At 47.0% G+C, this 19,993-nt stretch overlaps 1 protein-coding gene across 2 annotated transcripts in view; it reads right to left on the reverse strand.

The window, feature by feature from the left end:
- DVL1 (dishevelled segment polarity protein 1) overlaps nucleotides 1-19,993 on the reverse strand; it is a gene marked incomplete at both ends in the record, with an annotated part of 53,623 nt that extends 33,630 nt beyond the window's left edge. For both annotated transcript variants that reach the window (XM_079545445.1, XM_079545444.1), the window contains one exon: nucleotides 19,824-19,993. In XM_079545445.1, coding sequence (XP_079401571.1) covers nucleotides 19,824-19,993 — 170 coding nt within the window. The remainder of the gene's footprint in view (nucleotides 1-19,823) is intronic.

Consider the following 19,993-nt stretch of genomic DNA (forward strand, 5'->3'; position numbering starts at 1 on the left):
CCCAGGGCTGTGACCGGGCTGTGTTTGGCACAAGTGAAGGCAAAAAGTGCATCACAACTTGGATGAGAAGAAAAAGTCACATTATTTAGTAAGTTATCTGACTGTATTACTGTCTCACCAGTGTTAATGAATCAATCTATTCTTGCAGCTGTCCCAAATGACAGACACACGTCGTCAGCTCTGCCACGAAGACAAAAATCACAACACAAAGGGACAAGTCAGCAAAATCATGAAGCAAACCCACATTTCCAAGTCTCACTCCCCTGCCTTAGTTACAAATAATAAATAATCATTTAACCATCCCCCATAAAATTAAGCAGTTCTTGAAAACAACCTAGGAAAAACACTGTTAAAGAGAGCCTACAGCCAGCAGCAAGCTGGTTGTGGAATGCCCATTGGAAACAGTTGGCTTGGATGTTGCTTTCCCCAGGGTGCAATTATCTTTAAAACTCACTCTCCAAACAGTGCTGGCGGATGACACTCATGCAGTGCCCAGGCAGGGATGCAGCCTGCTGTGAAGCTCTGCAGCTGAAGCCAGGCCACCACCACCTTGCACACAGAGAGCTGCACCCCAATTCACTGCAGTGCTGCAGTTTCCAACCCAGGTGCCACCCTCCCAGCCAGCCCCGAGAGCTGAAAGATGAGGTTCATGAGGCTTTTCATGGCTTATCATCAACAGCTCTTAGCCCCACTGATGGGCAGCAAGAGACTGCATGGCATGTAAGGTTCTGGGCAGCTCCAGTATCAGATAAAACGGGTACAATATTCTTGTGTGAAAGAAACAGATTTTGGTAATGTTATATCAACTGCTTTTGGTAATGTGTTATATCAACTGCTGCGTGTAACCACGGGACAAGCCAGCAGCTCCAGACCTCTCATTACAAGTACTCCATTCATTTTCAATGAAAGTGCAATTGTGCTGTCAGCTATCAACCAACACAAGAACAAGAAATGCTAAACACACACCAGAGCAAGTCATGATAAGAATCAATTCTTATTCATCTGTGACATGCTCCTTTTGTGTGCTCTTGAAAGCGACTCATTATAATAATAAAGCTAAATCAAAAAATATCCACAAGTGCTAATCAATACCTCACAGAACAGTGACTTACAGGCAGGCTCACCCAACTGCTAACGAGGAGCTAAAGCCAATCAGGTTATCCATATGTGGCTCCAGTACTCCCAGGCTCCAGATACCTGGGAGAGAAAAGCAGCTATTCATGAGTTTATTTAGTATGGTCCCCATGCAGAAACCTCAAAGGCTCACTAGAGATAATATCTCTCTCCCCTAGGTTATTTGTCTAGACATGTTTTAATGAAATGGCATAATTCTGCTCACCCTTGTGGTGAAAATCATTGCGTTTATTCTCATCAGGTCTTTTGGTACATGCCAGGGATGTGTGGTGAGGAGCACAGGTCGTACACCTGCTGCACAGGGACAGCAAGGTGGAGGCTCCCAGCTCTGTGCTCACCTCCACACCACCTGCAAAGGGACAAATCTCCCACAGAGCTGCGCAGAAAGCTTTGCTGGTCCCTTGCAGCCTTAAAACGACACACAGATCAATCTGATGCACAGTTTCTCACTGAGTCCCCAAGGCAGCCCAGGAATGGTACAATGTAAATCCACCCTGTGGCTGCTGCAGCTATCCAGCATGGATAGCGTCCTGGATGGTCTCTGTGTTCTGGAATGCAGATCACAAGACAAAGTTGCCCTTGTTGGTACCCCTTCCAAGCCCTTTTCCCCTTAGGAACAAATACAGCCTCTAACATTTTGGTGGGACTGCAACGTAGCGAGATGAGCTGGTAGTGTAATGAGAAGCTGGATCAGGCCTTTTCCATTCAAGATTCCACCTACACCCCAACTTCAAAGTGGAACTGGGCCTACAAGTTTGGTCAGGAATCAAAAAAAGAGAGCTGCAATTTGTCACAAAATCCAGTCTTTAGAGGTGTGCCCATATGGGATGGCGATTGCTCACCATGATAAGCTAGCACTTTCTAAGTCAGGGTGGGACATGCAAGCACTCCAAAATGGGAATGGATGTCTGACACTGTGCCCATGTTAAGGAGTGCCCAGCAGTTGGCAGAGCATCCTGATGCAGGAGCTGCTTGTTCCTGGGCTGCCCAGCTCTGCCCCTTTGGTTCCCCACCTCCTTCAGGAGTCGTTTCAGAGACTGCTGAGAAAAGCGAGATAAAAGCTGCTCAGAGTTCATGCATCACAGGGAGGGAACTGAATCTCTTCCATATGCAGAAGGGACAGCAAGCAAAATGCAAAGCTTTCATTCCCAACCTGCCCAAGCCCCGGTACATTTGACTTCTAAATGAGTATTTGTAGGTTTAAACATAGAACGCAATGGAACCTTGCCTTAATTTACCAGTAAACAAAGCTCAGAGCATTAGTATGGAAGAGGGGGGGGGGGAAACACAGGGCCAATTACTTTATTTATTTAAAGCCCTGTGAAACAAAAAGTAGGCTCTCATTATCCTGGCACCATACAGTATGAGATAAGCCTTCTGCAGGGAAAACCATCGTCTAAAAGGTGAGATGAAAGGCTGATTGCAGCTGCAGGACGAGGCAGAGCACTGCAGGGCTGACAACACGGGGTCCTTCTGAGCTGGGTTAGCACTGCAGCTCCAGAGAGGAATTTCACCAGGAACTGAACGAGAGGGAAAAAGAAAAGCAACAAATAATCCAGCCACCATTTTAGTTTGTAACCAGAAGGCCCTCCTGCCTTTATTGTCTTAATTTCAATGGATGGAGCAGCTCGTTTCTCTAGACTGGAGGATGTGCCCAACCCTCAGACACAAAGCAGGACCAAAGATCTCTTTCCAAATCCTATCTGAGAAGCAAAAGCTGCTGCCGTATCAGGTTGAAACTAATGAGAAGAGCCCAAATTCCAATTGCACTGTGTGCAAGCACCAAAATCCCATTTGCCAGCTAAGCCACAACCCACAGCACACAGCAGTTTTTCACAGGTCAAACTTCCCATGGGCTCAACATGAACAGACACGGGAAAGCTGCAGCAGGTGAAGTGCTGAGTCTGATCTTGTTGCAGCTTTTGCTGCTAACCTACAAAAAGTGGCTGAACAGCTCCAACTCGCCAACCCACACCATAAAATCTGAAAAGCTTCTTGAGCTGTCCAGCTCCTGTTTCTGCAGAAGGATACAGGCAGCATCTCTCAGAGTAAAACTCTGCTCTGCCATTCTGCTTTCCCTCAGCACAGCACAAAGCTCGGCTGAGCCAGATAAGGGCAGCCCCAGCAGTGCTAGTGACCACTCTGCTGGGGCCAAGTCCTATCTCTGCTACACTTACCAGCAGCTACCAACTAACAGAGGATGATATCCTCATTAGTGATCCCTAGAGTCTATAGAGAAAAAGAAGCTTTAAAAAAAGAGATACTATGGGTGAGAAAGAAGTGAAAAAAGTTTATAACTGCATAACTGTTCCCACTACAGCAAACCCAGTCAGAATGGAGTCATTCATGCAATCTGCTCTTATAACTATCTTTAGGCTGGCAATTCTGTGCAAATAACTCATAATAAAATTCAATTAATCATGCAGAGCTTTACTTAAGTCAGTACACTCAAAACATCTTAATATCTCTCTTCTCTCCACAGTATTCTCCCCTTGCTGTCAGCCAGTACCAAAGCTGCGGCTCACAAGGGCAGCACCTTCAGCAGAGTGCCAGCAATGAACTTTCTACAGACCTTTCTCACTCCTCAGTTCTGCTGTTAGCTGTGTATTTATTAAACATTCATCCAGGGAAAAAAAGATCAGTAAAGTGGAAAACAAACCTCAAAGGACAGATGTCTGACAATGGTTTCATTAGGCAACACTGAGCTTATAGAGAAAAGAAGGACCCACTATCATTTACATTAATGTAATGCCATGAGTGTTTGCACATGTTCCAGTCGTGTGCCATTACAAAGCCAATTCCTGATCTATATAACATTAGTCCAAAGAAATCAAACATATACAGCTTCTAATTATGATGCTCAATCTGCTGCTGGGAGCTCACAGTGCCCCAGTTAGCAGTGGACATAGAGTGGGGAGCTTTGGCAGCAGCTTGGAACTCAGACAAATCCCTTCTGCCATCACTCCTAACAGCCATCAGGTAAAGGGAAAAAGGAACAATAGGAGCCACAAGTTTCTAACAGCTAAAAAAGATAGAAGTTCTGGTTTTGCTTAATTTGAAGCAACACATTTTATTGGAATGTGAGCGACAGACCCAAGGTTGTCAAAGCTAATCGTGTCCACAATCACTGGGAGCAGCCTACGGTCACTTTGCCAGGCTTGGCTAAATAATTATGCCACGAATTGCTTCTTGTATCCAGTATATTCCAGGCCACAGTCACTCTATCAGTAATTACATTTTCTACTCGCTCATTTCCCATTAATTCCTCTTCTCTTTCATTGGAGGACAAAAAGCAAGACCTCATCCTTAAAAGGAGAGGGGCTACGCCTTTGTGGATTTCTCCCCTTTGTCATTTTACCACCCTGTGCCAATGTATCCCCATCCATCACGATTTAGCCTCACCACTCCCAAGAGATCTCTGGCCTGCTCCCCAGTGCCAGCACAACACAATGATCCCTGCTCCCAAACACACTGAGCTGCACTTTGGTCTCAGTTCCCTAAACTGCCCTCACCCAGCTGAAAAGCTTTCCTACTGCTCAATGGTTACCAAAGCAAACAACAGCACAATGCAACTCCTTTCCCCCCAGCTGAAAAACCTGGCATGTTTACTCCAGCTTCATTACAGGCTCACACCTATCACATCAGTGTCACCACGGTAATTACAGCGGTCTGAAAAAGCTAGCAGCAAATAGGAGCCAATTAAGTGCCTAGCCCAGGGAACAGGTCCTTCCCAGCTTTTAGGTTGAGATGCAGAGCCTTAAGGAGCCAAGGCTCCACATGCACAGCCCAAACAAAGAGCACACGGCCGGACGAACCGCTGCGTGCAGGAATGGCAGCAGAACACAGCAGCAGTGATTCTCCTCAAGGGAGCTCACACTGCACCAGTAGGGGAGGGCAACACCAGGAGGATGAGAGTAATGTTCACCCCTTTGTTCTTTCCCCCTAAGACAGGAGCACTTGTGTACACCTGGGGGACTTGTAGGCCAAGGCCACGAGCAGCTGGGGATGCTCCCAACAACAACCTGCTGAGGAGTGGCCACTCTGCCCCTCCTTTCCTCCTGCCAGGGGAATGGCCCAGCTCTGTCAGCACTGCCTGGTTTCGGTAGCACAAACTGCAGTCAGCCTGGCACTAAAAATGCAAAGCTGCCCTGCAGCAAAGGATAATTCACAGTAGCATTATCTTCAATTCGCTGGCTTACTGTTAATTTGGACTGAGCGGGAAGGGAGGGGGGGGGGGGGAAAGTGTGTTAGCAAAGACAAAAATAAGCAGATGACAAATTTGCTTATTAACCACACTGAATAAGAGATGTATTAAAAAAAAAAATGTAAGGAGGGAGGGGGGATGAAAAGCGGGATGTGAAAGAAGCAGGAGCTGGAACAGCATGGCTAATGTCAACCATGAAACGCAACCCCTGCTGGGACAATTTGAAAGACAGAAGAGGCAGGCTTTCCAGCATTAACTGTTTGATTGCTCTCCTTCAGATGCATCTATCTAATATCGCACAGGGAACAGGACTCCCAGCTACATTACAGATCATTCTTACAAGCTCAAGGCCTGAAAAAGCACCGAGAACAACAAATATATTCACCTTGCTTTGGAAGCCATTGATTCAAAGCTGATGAGGACGCACCGCATGAGACACTGCAAAACAAATCCTACACCCAATGTCAGTCCAACACAAGCAATAGGTCCATTATTTACTTTACCTTTATTCCAAGCATCCAAAGCTCTTTGGGAGGCACACTGTACCACTGCAGGTTTATTTTCTAGTCCCACTGAAGCCAATGAGAGTTTTTGCATAGGCTGAGCGCAGGAACTTGTCAAGCACGCCTATAAGCATAGCACTTGCTTGATAATCTGTGATGACCACATACCCCCAGCTTTCCCCATGACATCAGGAATCCTGCCTCTCCCTCAGATGAGCAGCTCTTCATCTCCAGTTAAAGCAACACAGCTGGCCCACAGCCTCCTCCATATTCATGTTTTCTCTGCTTTCTGCAGCACCTGCATCCTGCCATCACCTGCTGCTGCTGTGCAGCTCCTTCTCCTGCTAAGAGCAAAATGTAATTAGTGTCAGACACTTCTTTGCATCTCCCTTTCCTAATAAGGACAAATGTTGTCACACATCCTTTCTGCCTCCTCAGCCCTGTACTCAGCAGTCTCCAGGCTCATTTAGTTTTGTTCCATTTGTCTTTTTTTCAGTTTTTGTCAGTTTGGGTCTATAACCAAAATAGGTCACGAGAAAAAAACACTTTGACAGCAGCCCCAAAAGTCTTTGCATTGGCAAATGATTATTTATTTTTTCCCTGCAATTTTAAGAACTCCACCACAACAGCAAATTCAACAGTGGGCATCACCCAGATGGAGGTGGAAGGATCAGGGAGCTGGTCCCTGCAAAGAGCTTCTGTTGAAACAACTGTAACAGAACAGCAATGGGTGGGGATGGGAGGGAGAGCCTCTGCCATCCAGCTAAACAAAAGGAAAGAAATCTGATAAGATACCATGAGTTGTACTGGTATGCTTCCGTGCATGCAAACTCAGTGCTTGGGTCAGTTGGCAGCAAGACTCAGCTTATTTAAAAGATCTTACAAATGGGAACTGAAACCCAAAAGAGAAAGCCTTGTATTTACAAGATGCCTGGGCATGTAATTGTAATGTGCTTACAGTCTCCTCCAAAGGTACAACACGTGCGTGTATTAAATGAGGCATGAGTTTAACTGGTTGCAACATCAGGGGTTGGATCATTTACTCAAGGTCAAATTCAAAGGAGATGGAAGAGAGAAAAACAGCAGTCAAACCTCAAATCCCAAACCAGTGCCTTTGTCCGTGCAGTCATTCTCTTCACATTGGAAAGGGAAGGAGAAAGAAAGGAGATGAGGAGGCTTGTCCATAGAAAGACTAGAAGAAAGTTCACTCCACAGAGCTTGTGAGACTTTCAGCTGCTGCCCCCAGGCTGGTGAGAGACCTCAGAGAGACAAGGGGCTCTTAACCTGACTGCTTAGGGTGCAGGCAGAGCATGGAGGAAGCAACACAAGCAAAAGAGCTCTCCTGAGTCATGGAAAGGGCTGCATAAGAACAGGTTGGTAAATTGCTGCCCTGGGAAAACTCCACAGCTCCACTGCAAAGACTCAAGGCAGTTTTTGAAGGCAGATTCCCAACTGTCCTAACAGGTTGACTACTGGTTAATGGTGATAAACAGGAAAAATAAAAGCATGACCTGCTTCCTGGTATGCACACAGTTTAGCCAAAGATGGATTCCTTCCTAGACTAGGATACTTGCAGTACATCTGTTCTGATACGAGAGCATTCCCAGTTTTGCCTTTTTCTCTTTAATCCTGTAGAGAGTGTAAAGAAATGGAATCACCTCCTCTGGCTAGAAATGCTTATGGAAGCAAGCACTTAAAGATGCCCTGGGCTCAGCAACTGGAGGCCCTGCAGCCCCAGCCTGGCACACCCAGAGATTTCCCACTCCACTGCCCACTGCTAACAGCACACCATGGTCTGCAGCAACGCTCATCACGTGCCATCTGCACTTGCAGGAACTTCCATGGAAGCCCACTGAAGCAGCACACAGTACTCACAACCAAGACATCTCCCAGTGCACCACCATCCGCAAAGGGAAATGTGATGAACATCTGCACTTTGCTGGTGAACGAGGGCTTCTGGAATACCAATTTCCATATGCTGTGGTGCAGTTGGCTTGCTCTGCTTACAGAGCAGATGGCAGCTCCCTGACACACAGCCCTGGCATCTGCACTGGAGTGCAAGGCCCAAAGACAGCAGCATCCGTGGGTCACACAACCCACACCCAAAGGGCTGGGACACCGACTGACAGCAGCAGAAGAGCAGGGACATGTCTGCTTTGTCTCTCTTTCTAATCATCTGTATCACTATTACCGAAATTAACAGGTAATATTCAGTTGACACAGAGTCAAAATATTTTTCCTATCGCTTTATGCTTTTAACTACAGCTACAAGGTTTCGTTGGAAGAAAGAAATAACAGCTCCATCCCTTTATGATCTCCTCCTGCAGTTGGCAGGAGGGGAAGCAGCAGTGAGAGGGCCTTTAGTGCTTTAAAAGCAAACCAAAGCTATCACTTCTGTTTTGCAGCAAGCCACAAGGCAAGCCATCAGTGATGATCAGTGCCCCTCTGCAGACATTCTGATAATTAATGGAGTATTTCAAGCATCTAGTTATGATCACACAGTAATGCTTCATTGTTTTGTGGGTAAGGACTGCCACAGGACGCTTGTTAGGATGGAAGACGATTGTCTATTTTGCTATCATGGGGAATGCTGTAATCTCAGTGAGGTATCTAACAGCAACCTGTGCTTTTGTTATGAGTAACATTCCCTCAGGTCCAAACAATACACCATCAGCAACAAAGCACACCCAGCGAGGACCACAGAACCAGCAACTGTGAAGAGACAAAGCAAATTGTGAGAGGAAAGAGAAAGAAATGTCACCTTTCCCCCCACCCCACCATTGAAAGAGGCTGGGTTGGACCAGCTATGCTAACTGCCCTACAGCATAAAATGAGCTGCAGACAAATGCTGTTTTCCTGGGTGGCCACGAGGCACATTGCAATGAATGACCCCACAGCCACGCTCTCCCCAGGCAGCTCACAGCAGCCTATGTGCAGAATCCTCAGAAGCCCCTCCTCACAGAAAGCTGAGGTTTGAGCCCCACGAGTGACTCAGCACAGTTTGCACTCACATCACAAACTTGAGCTCTTTCAGATCGATGGGTTTTCATCCCTGGCACATGTCTGGAATGAATGAATCTCTTCCCCCCATGAAATCCATCGATGTGCACAGACACTCTCAGCCAAGCAGCTGCTGGGGCTCATGCTCGCGAGTGCTGAAATGGCAGACATTGCAAACTGAAAGTTCTTGAGACAGTGAGAAAAGCAAAGATATTTTAGTTCAAAAGAGACAGAAATACAGTCAAAAGCACCTGTGGAAAGCACTTCTTATCACTCTGCAATACTTTAGGTATCTGCATGCTGGAATATCTTTGCAAAAGATTTCTATAACACATCATCTAACCAAGGCTAGAGAATGAACCAAAACCCATCATTATTTCCTAAAGTAACCCTCGTGTCAGTGGCTTACACTCAGCATGGAGATAACCCACAACACAACCATGGGGCAAATATTTAGGTCATTCCTTCCTGAAGCACTGTAAATTCCTCTGTGTTTGCTCAGCAACTTGTCTCAGTCAATTAAACTCCAGAGCAGAAAATGGGAGGACTGGGTTCCAGCAGCCTGCTCTGAGAGCTGGGACCCCAAAGCAGCATCAGCAAAATCACCACCAGTCACATCCTTCCCCAACATACTCATTAAACCACCAGTTGGTGCTTAATTAATTAAGAAAATGCCATTCTAGTGGCAGCCCGATCCAAATGCCCCTTGCTAAAAGGCAAGCAGTAACTAGGTAGAAAAAGCACAGCTACACATCAAAGGTTTTCTACATGATGTACACTTAAAATCTTCTCTCAGCTTTGACACTGAAGGGAGTTGAAGGCCACAGGAAAATCCAGAGCTGCATGCCCATATCATCTCTCCCTGCTCTCTACCTCAACAGTGATATTCCTGATACCCATTTGGCATTTTGCAGTTGAGAAAGGAGGATATTTTCACCACATTACGTCCAAAGACACGCACACAAAGGACAAAGCAATTGGAACAAAATATCCTGCAAAATAAAGACGGTTACAGATCGAAGCAGCATGGACAGCTAACAAATGGCTTATGTGCTTTCACACAGCACTGTACTTCCACTAGAAAAGCCACTTTCCATCCAGAAACTGATGAAAATTTCACCTGTACTTCCACTAGAAAAGCCACTTTCCATCCAGAAACTGATGAAAATTTCAGTGCAAATGGTTCAGTTCTACCTGAAGGTTATTCTCATGTTTGGGTAAGCAAGAAAACATTAATACCTAAAAGGGTCTCCTCAGGAGACAGCTGGATGCAGCTCTTGACTCGCTCAGGACAACAGACCTGACCTCTTCATATTTTGCTCTGGGAGAGGTTCACCCATCTGCCAATTTTTGGAGGGTGTGTAAGGAGAGGAATGTTTGTTCTTGTAAGATCTGCAAGTAAAAGGGGGTCAGGAAGCAGCTGGAGCTGCCATGAACTCGGAGAAATCGTGTTACTACCAACAGATGCTGCCTCCTTCGTGCTTTTTCAGTTCTGCTTTCTCACCAGGTCTGCTGCACTCAGGGAAGTGTGGTCTGTTAGCATGGTGTTCTTGTATGCATCTTTTATGCATCACCACCACTGCATGGGGAGCTGCTATCTGCACCCTGGGCAACACACAGACCTGTTTGGAGACCACAGATGGACACGGAGCTTCATTCCAGTGGGAAAGGGCATTCTTGCAACTTCCAAATATTTTATCATCAACAACATGCTTTTCAATGGGTATTTGATTCAATTACCGTTCAGTTTCCAATTGTCACACCAGCTTTGTGAGCCCAGCTAACAATGCAGGCCAATCTAAAGGCAGCACTGCCAGCATTCACCGCTCAATCTCTGAACAAAAGAAATGTGATGCAAAATAACCTGTCTTGGAACAGTCGAATAAGCAAACAAGACTGTGTTTCTGCACATTAATTGGTGATTGGGAATGGTTCTTCTAACATCACTGAAAGGAGAATCAGACCTACCCTGAACGGTTGTGAAAAAACAACACGTTTTGCTGCGACAGGAAAAACAGACAAGTTGAATCATCTGCCCAGAGCCAGAACCCCAGCCAAGTGAATGAAAGCAAACACTGATTAAACAAACACTAAAAGTGATATTAGACATTTTTGAGAATATTGGGCTCCCCCTTTCCGTTTTCTCCACCCACCTACTCAGTTCATCTTGCCTGAAAACAGTTGGTTCTTTGGGCCTGGGGTTGCACACACATACTGCAACTCTGCACAATTCAACACAAATATCTGTGCTTCAACTAGATCCAAGTGTGTTTTTCTCATTAGCTACACATAGAGATTTCAAAACGCTGGCAATGGCAAGCTACAGCACTCTGACATTTACTCCAGGCTGCCAGAGCAGAGGATTCATTTACAGATCAACACCAGCTTAATTACTCACCCCGGTGGTATTCTGTAATATCACAATCAAAGCACAGAAAGCAGACGTTTAGCAAAACACGAGGCTGCTTCCTTTACCTATAATATAACCAAAGAAAAGATAACAGTCCTTGATATGGCAAGTAATTACCTGATAAACTGTACCAGAAAAGACTGCTGCTAGGCACAGTGCAGCAGTTTACAGACATCAGCTTTAGTAAATAACAGAGGAGTCCCTATGTGAAAAGAATGCAAACAAAGGAGTAAATTGAGAGAGGCACAAGCAAGCTTTAAAACAAACACCACAACACAAGGACAGGACCAAGCAATACCAATCTGTTTCAATCTGTGCCATGTCCTCCATCACCAGAGGGCATCCACCTCTTCTCCATTACTCAGTACAGCCAAACTACCCCCAAACACAACAGGGCAACAAAGGACTGGCAACAGCACGGCGTGCTCCGTGCACAGCAGGCTGAGTCCTGCCAGAAGGGCCCTGCTGGATGTCCTGGAACCAAGCACAGATTGCACCTATCTGCAGCCATCGGTCACCAAAAGGACACTGCCACCTCGTTGAGCCTTCTCAAGTTCTCTTCGGGTCCCTGCAGCTCAAAGGTGGAGATGCTGAAGGAACGCTGACCTTGGGATCCCCGGGGCAGGGCTGAGCTCAGCAGGTGCTCCCCAAACAGCTTCCTCGCTCTTCTTTTCTTCCCAAACAAAACCCTGAAATCTTAGCATTTTAAGATTAAGCATTTTAACCAAAAGCTAGATGCTAAGCTGCAGCAATACATGTATAAGGCTAAACAGGGGATTCAGGGTTTCGTGGCTTTAAGATACTTGGAATTAAACCTGGCTTCACGCAGGACTGGATGTCAGAACCTCTTACACCACTCTGAATTTCCAGGATAACGCTGCTCCTTTCCAGCTTCCCATAAACACAGAGAGAAAAGACCCACCTCTGTGCTGCTGAAGTTCAAACCAAAACAAGCTTGCCCTTTTACAAACACAAAAGGAGGTGCCTCCTTCTCACTGCAAGCTGCAGTTTCCCCATTCACAAGGCAGGTGAGCAGGCTGTGAACACAACTCCCTGCTGTAATTGCAAACATTCATCCTACACACTTCCCCCAAAGATGTTAAAAATGGACCAAGCAGCTCTAAAGACTACAAGGTATGGTGAGTTACGTGAGCTCTGCCCCACCTCATCCACCAGGGAAATCTTTGCAGGCTGAAATACTGCATGTAAATGAATTCCTTAATGCAAAATTTGAATCTGTTCCATTGCTTTTTATGGCCGACTCCTCCATGCTGAACGTGGGTCTGCTTCTGGTGCTGGCTGCCCGCTCCTGCAGCAGACCACAGCAGTGATAATCATTAAACAATACTACTTAATAAGTCTCATTTAATTCAACCTGCTTCACAGACATATTTTCATTAGTAAGCTTGTAGATAAGGTGTCAAACTCGCATCCTATAGAGCTGGTTGATGCTTCCAATAGCTGTACAGCCTCTGTGCACATGCTGAAGGCTGAGCTCTGGAAAGAAGACCTGAGCTCTCGCTTTGGGGAGGTGTTCATTAAATGAACAGTAGTAAACTTGTTTTTCTAACTTGTCCTGCTGCTGATCACTAGCCACAGGAAGCAGACCAAACCTGATGTAACCCTTTTGCATGTTTTCATAGCATTAGCTTTAATAAATGTAACGTACTCCACCCTCAGAGCAGAGCAGTCCTCAGGTTCCAGCAGAAAGAGTGGTTGCTTTAAGTATTTAGATCACATTACAGCTGGGACTTTAAAATAAGCAATGGCTTGTACTGCAGACAGCTATCAGCATCAGTTTGATGAAATACACATAAGCTAACCTAGTGTGGTTAAAAGCTGTGGCCTTTGGGGTCTGTTAGCATGGTGTTCTTGTATGCATCTTTCTTATCTGTATTACAACAGTGCTTTCTGATGCCAGCAAACAGCAAAGCAGCAAACAGCAAACAGCCAGGTGCTGGATAAATACAAGCAGTAAGGAGCACGGTCTCTGTATAAACAAAAAGGTTTGTGAATTCCAGCAGAGAAAATGGGAAAACCCCAAAGAAGCAAAGACTATCCTCATTAAGCCAGCAGCTAACAGAGGCCTCAATTCAGCACTGCTCAGTGTGTCTGAGAGCTCGGCCGAGTCCAACCCCAACTCAGCTGGGGCTGAGTGCAATTATTTTGCAATTTCCCAGGTCTCAGCTCAGTGCTTCAGCTGTGCAACGTCCCGTTTTCTTCCACCACTAACAGCACTCCAACCTTCTGCAGGTACTGGTGAAACCTTCACTGACCACACAGCCCTGTGCTGGTTCTTTTTGCAGTCTCAAAGAACAAATTAAATTGCCTGCAATTCTGAACTCAACCTACTTCACCTAACAGCTTGGTTGGGGTTTGTCTTCTTTTTTTTGGAGGAGGAAATCCTGTACTAAAAGGCATGCTCCTACCACTGCAAGCTTCACTTTCAGACCAGCATTGCTCACGGGACAGAATAGCTCATGTGGAAGCTGGCTGAAACCCAGTGAGAAGCTCAGATTCGTGGTGAGCTCACCAGGGATCAGCACCTGCTACCCCACAACACAGAGGTCCCAGGGCTCAGCAACATGCTGTGCATTCGCCCCTTGCTCTGCCCTATCTCCATCACACAGAGCAGCTGCCCGAGCGTGACCTGAAGACAACTTGCACTATTATGCAACCGCTCCCTCCTCCTACAGACCTCCTCCTCCTCTAGCCTGCAGATCAGCAACCGTGGCCAAAAAGGGGGACGGGGGGGAAAAAAAATCATCTCACCAAGGATGCCATTTGCTGCTCCATCTGTTCAAACACACTTGCCATCCAAAAGATATTTTCAATAAATATGCCACAGGCATGTGCAAAGTCGTATTATGGTTAATTATGTGACTGCATTACTAGTGGAAGCCCCAGTCCTTAACTCCATGTCCCAGTAAACTGGTGTCTTCTCTCCAGTCTGACTGTGCCTCAGATGTTTCCCAGCATCTACAAACAAAGCAGTCTGAGATAAGGAATGGGGGAGAAAATGCAGAGGGTTAACCCTAAAAGGACACAAATCATCACAAAACCTGGCCTTGTTATCTCTACCTCCACAGAGCTCCTCCTTCCTAAGCCCTCCTCTTCCCTCAGTCACACCGAGGGTAAAAGAGACTCAGAAAGCAGAGATGCACGTGGGAAATCAAGCACACAGAGGGGCACTCTGCAAGGCTGCATTGTCAGGGATCCCTACTTGTAGCTCAAGGCTGAGTGTTCATGGCACAGCACCTCCTACCTGCTCATCCACCTGCCCATCACTCAGGTTGGTAACCTGGGCAGCATTGCTTCTGTCACTGAGCTGCAAAGATCACTTTCCCAACCTGTTAGTTTTAGCACATTAGTCCACCAGCTCCGTGTTTTCTAATGCAAATGTGCACCCCTTGCCTTCTTTTTATCCTGTTCCAAACAAGATAATCTCCTGCCTGCAACCAACCTAAAATACAGCCTGTCACCAGCATGCTCACTATCGCAGCAGAGGTATGCACCTCTTCATGCTGCTCTTCAGTCTTTGGAGGATCCCTCTGAAACACCAGCAAAAATTTCTCATTAAAGAGAGTGCACCTAAAAGGCAAATCCCCACCTGAAAGGCACTTCTGCCCTGAACCAGTGGGGAAAAACAGCTGTCCAAGCTCACAGCTGAGCCCCAAAGCCTTCAGGAGTGTGGCTCAGACTCGGCTTCCACACCTTTGCCCAATGTTTCTTTGCTGGCAGGATTTTTACAATGGCTTTCCTGGTTATATTCCATGAGTGCAGACTTCTGTGAATTTGACATGCAGATCAAAGCTGTTTTCTAGGTGACACATCCAGTGTATCTCCTTCAATATCTCGTCTCGAGAAGCTTTCCCAATGATTAAACTATTCCAGATCCCTACAATCAGACACTTCTCAATTGTGATTCCTGTCTCTTGGTCAGATCTCCCTTAAGGGCAAGGTAAAAACAGAGATTTTAATCCCATCCAGGCTGGATTCCCGCTGCTTCCAATCACTGGTTTTCAAGACGCTGAGTACCAAGAAAAGCAATTTCTGCACAAGAAACAGCTGCACCTAAAAGTACAGTTAGAAAGGAAGTTCTTTTGCTGATGCCAAAGGAATGCCTAAAAAGCCACTCCTCAAAGTGCTCCCAAAAGAAGCACAATGAAAAGTATATTAGTTCACACAATGGAAAGAATGAGGACTTGAACCTCACCCAGAAGGATGGCAGGACAGACTTCCCTTGGAATTTGATGGATGGAGATTGCAGAGCACAGGAGTGGCTCGCTCTGCTCCGGCAGCCCCTGCCCTGGTGACTGATTCCCCAAACAGAGAGGAGGAGACCAGAAGGTCCAAATTCAGCAGCACGTTGTACCCATGTGTGCAAAGGAGCTGCCCTTCCTTGTGCATCTCCTGCACAGCATCCTATACTGCCTACAGATAAAACCACAGAACGAAGCCTCCAAGGTGGGAACGCTCCAATAACATGCATTTATAATTTTGTGGTTTTGGAAGTGAACGATGGTGTAAAACAGAGCTATTAAGAAAAGCTCTGAAAATACCAAATATTTACAGCAGGCAGATCAGCGTTTCTATTATGGGATCTGTCACACGGATTCATCATGAATCACTTGGATCCTACACAGTTTATGCAGCTGTCAGAGCTGCAGTCATGACAGCCCCGGCGCCACAAACCACAGCCTTCCTCTAAGATGTATCCGTTATCTGTTATTTTTCAATCATCAAAGAATCAACAAAATTGCATTATACATCATTACAAGGACATGCAGCTGTAACCTCAGAATCAATAATTTCAGTGGTAGGAAGTGACCTCCCATCTCCTTCCCTGGAAGAAAGAGAGCACCAAAGGCAGCCGACAGCAGCGCTCCCTGCCCATAAAACACACATCACAAATAGCCCTTCTCTTACATTTCCCTCTTGGTAGATACCACCACATTAATGAATCCAATCCCGTGACGTTCCAGCTTAGCTTCCCACTCATGAGAACAGAAATAGAAACTACAAAGCACTTCCAAGGGTCAAGTCCAAGTGAGAACACAGCTAACCGCTCTGCATCTCAAATACAACATTATGGACAGAGTCCACAGGGAAGCCTGGGCTTGCAGAACACAGACAGATCCATCCCCTCAAGAGGGGGCACAGAAATCAGAACAGAAAATGAAACAGCATGGGAAGATGTTTTTCTATCAAGGAAACGCTGCCAGGAAAGCCAAAAAGTTACACATTAGATCTATTTTCTACAGCTTTACCAAGAGGGTAACATTAAGGCTGTAAGGCTAACTGAAGTCAGGAGCAAACCTGCCACTCCTGCAGCTTTCACAGAACCACAGAATTGTAGGGGTTGGAAGGGACCTCCAGAGATCATCGAGTCCAACCCCCCTGCCAAAGCAGGTTCCCTACACCTTCCAAGGAGGGCAGCTGGAAGCAGCCCAGCGCAGGTACTCACCTCTGCTCTGTTGTCACAGCACAGCCTGACATGGCTCCACGTCCACATCCAGCTCCGTCCCAATGGTAAGCAACTCTATCTTCCACCGCTGGAAACAATTCAACACATCCACTGTTTCTGAACACAATTATTTGTTGCGTTATTTCAGGATCCAGGAAAGGCCGGGCCTTAATTACAACAACATGTGCAGGGTTGCTGCGTTGGTTCCCAATCACTGGCTTCTCAAGGAGGCTCCACTTCTCCAAGAAAACATTTGCTTTCCTAACACAGGAATGACTTTTTGCTCCATACTGGGATTTACAAAGCACCCTGCCAAGCAGTGCTGCTTGTGCCAAATCACAGTTCTGCACAGCCAGCATGCAGTGACACCAGGGACAGACGAGGAGAGCTCTGAAAACCAAAATGTTACTGCAGCTGAAGAGCCATTTACAGAACACACTTCTCTGGAGGGCATCTGCAAGCAGGTAAGGCAGAAATTAGGTGTACAATGCTCTTACGGTTAGTGGTGACTGCAGCTGTAATTACCTATTTGCAACAGTAAGAAAGTCAGCTTGTAGATAAGATTAGGAGAAAAGCCCAAATTTACCATTAACGCTTGCTGAGACTGCAGAGACTGATAGTGGATTCCTCCTAATTCTCTAATTTTCACAGGTAATTGAGATTATCCCAGCAACAACAGTTTGGCTGACAAGAGAAACAGAGACCAAAATGTGACTGACAGCTTTCAGAGGTGTGGGTTATCTCCAGCTGTTTCAGATGATGGGCTCCTGCCTCAGCAGCAGCACCTGTGAGAGCCTTCACCTGGACTGTGGTGTACACTGAAGCTGGTTGGAATACTCTTGAAGATTGGATCATGGCAGCCTCGGTCATACCTTCATCCTGAGGGCAGAGCAGCCAGTCTTCATGGGAATTAGAGATGAACCCATGATAAGATGGTGCTCTATGGTACTGAAAAGGTGACAAATAGCAGGAAGAAGAAAAAGGGAGAAAGGAAAAGTGCTGCTTGCTCTTAGGATATCCTAAGCCCTGAATACATCCGACAGCCAGAAGGAGAAAGAGCTGTGATGTGGTTGTGCTGTTGTCAGCGCAATGAAATCGTGCATTAGCTTTTTTATTACAAATCCAATTCTATTTTGGATCATAACTCAGCTGTAAAAATTCTACTGGAAGTCAAAAGGCAGTTAGAGATGTCAGTGGGAACGCAAGTCAGGTTCACACACCATCCCGATCCTACAAGTGATCCGGCCCTGATGTGTGCCTTTACCACCACAAAGTCAGTGGCATTGCTCATGTACAACTGATTGGTACAGCTTAGAGAAATTCAGGAATTAATAATATAGGGTGACATAGGGGTTCACAGGAAGCCTGTGGTGAACCATGAGGTCCAGCACAAATCTCCCAAGCAAAGTCAGGGGCGTACTCCTCCGCATGCATTCAGCTGCCAGCATCCTATGGGGGTCCTCCGAGCCTTTTTAGCCCCAAAGTTACAAATCTCTATTTGCTGCTGAACTGATTCACATTCAGTTTCACACCTCTTGACTGCATCGCAGTCCGGCAGTCATCCTCCACCCCCAATGAAGTGCTGGAGTCACCATGAGTGGAGGTGTCCTGTGGCATTGAGGGACACAGTTCAGTGGGGCACAGTGGAGGTAGGGTTGGATTTTAATATCTTAGTAATCATTTCCAACCTTAATGTTGTATAATCCCTCACAAACAAGCCCCCGTCTTGGTCGGTTACATTTGAGACCATAGTTTAAATGGGAGAAGCAGAATTTACGGTGCTAAGCCTAACCACCTATTCACAGCCCTTCATCCTCCACCATTTCTAGGGCAAGACAAGGAGAACAGCCCGTCTCCCTTTAAGTTTTGAGACAAATCCACCACAGGATTTACTGCCCACACGTGCCAGAGATGCCACCAGCACACCCAACAGCATCAGCACCGCTTTCGCTCTCCCTCACACCCACCATCTGCAAGCAGTGGCAACGAACACAAACGCTGCCTGAACAAATCCATCATCCTTCATTGAGGCTGCAGCACAAAAACATCGAGCCAGGATTCCTAAACGTCCCCATCACTGGGGGGGGGGGGGGCAGAGGAGAGAAATTTACGAACAGGCATTTTCAAAAGCTGTATTTTGAAAACAAACATTTCGTGTAGCTGTTTCCCAAAGCGTGTTTTCACAATCCCGATCGACAACAAGTCAACGCACGAGCAATGCCAGCAATCCCTACAGCGGCGTGCCAACGCTAACAAATTGCCACATCAGAAATACGTGTCAACAAACAACGTCCACATTCCGCGGTGGATGGAGCAGAAAAGGGGTATCTTAGGGTCTCAGGGATAGGGTTCGTAACAGGGCGATGTGTTTCACCACCCAGCCCCTCCGTTACTCGGCTCTGGCGGTAGTATTCCACAGACCTGCTCTTTTCTGCTGGCGAGGCGTTGATACGTGAAATAAAAATCGCCTTGCCAGCGACAGACGCGAGTACAAAGAGAAGCGATTTGCTACAAAGGGATTAATGGGTTTTGAAAGTTACGAGCTGTCAGAACGGCTTTTTTTTTATCGCTTTTCTTTTATCGACCGTAGATAAGGCCGGTACGCGGGCAGGGAGGACGGCGGAACTCGGCCACAAACACCGCCCGAACGGCACCGGAGCTCTGACAGCAGCCGGTGGGTTGGGAGAGCCGCGAGGAGAAGCAGCACGAGCCGGCATCGAGCACAGCCCCAAAAGGAGACGCGTTTTGCAGGCCCCGACCTCAGCACGGAGCCTCGCTCGAGCCGAGGCCTCCGAACGGCCGGGCGGGGAGCTGTCAGAGCCGGGGCCGCCATATTAGCGGCCGCCGCTCCCCCCCCCCCCTTCCCCGCCAGCCGCCGGCGGGGCCTCCAGCCCAGCGGGTGCCGCAATGCGCGGCTCGGGGCGCTGAGCGGAGCTTCCAACCGCAGCCCCTCATCGCGGGAAGCGCCCGCCCGCCTCCATCCAGCCCAGCAGGTGCTCTCCCATCCGGGCTGTCAGAGGGAAAGGCGGAACGGAGCAACCGGGACCCCCCCCCCGACCCTCCCACCCCCCCGAAACGGCATCGCCACCTGGGCGGCCGGCTTACCCGAAATCCTGATCCATGGATTTAAAGAAGAATTTGTAGCTGTGCACGGGCCGGTTGCTGAGGACATTTTTAAAATCGGCTAAAGTGACTTTTTCCGGAGGGACGGGCAGCTTCACCAGATAAGGGGTTTCCTCTTCGTCGATGTGATAAATGATTTTAGTCTCCGCCAT

Source organism: Tetrao urogallus (assembly GCF_951394365.1).
Source record: "Tetrao urogallus genome assembly, chromosome: 21".
In the NCBI taxonomy this organism is placed as follows: Eukaryota; Metazoa; Chordata; class Aves; order Galliformes; family Phasianidae; genus Tetrao; species Tetrao urogallus.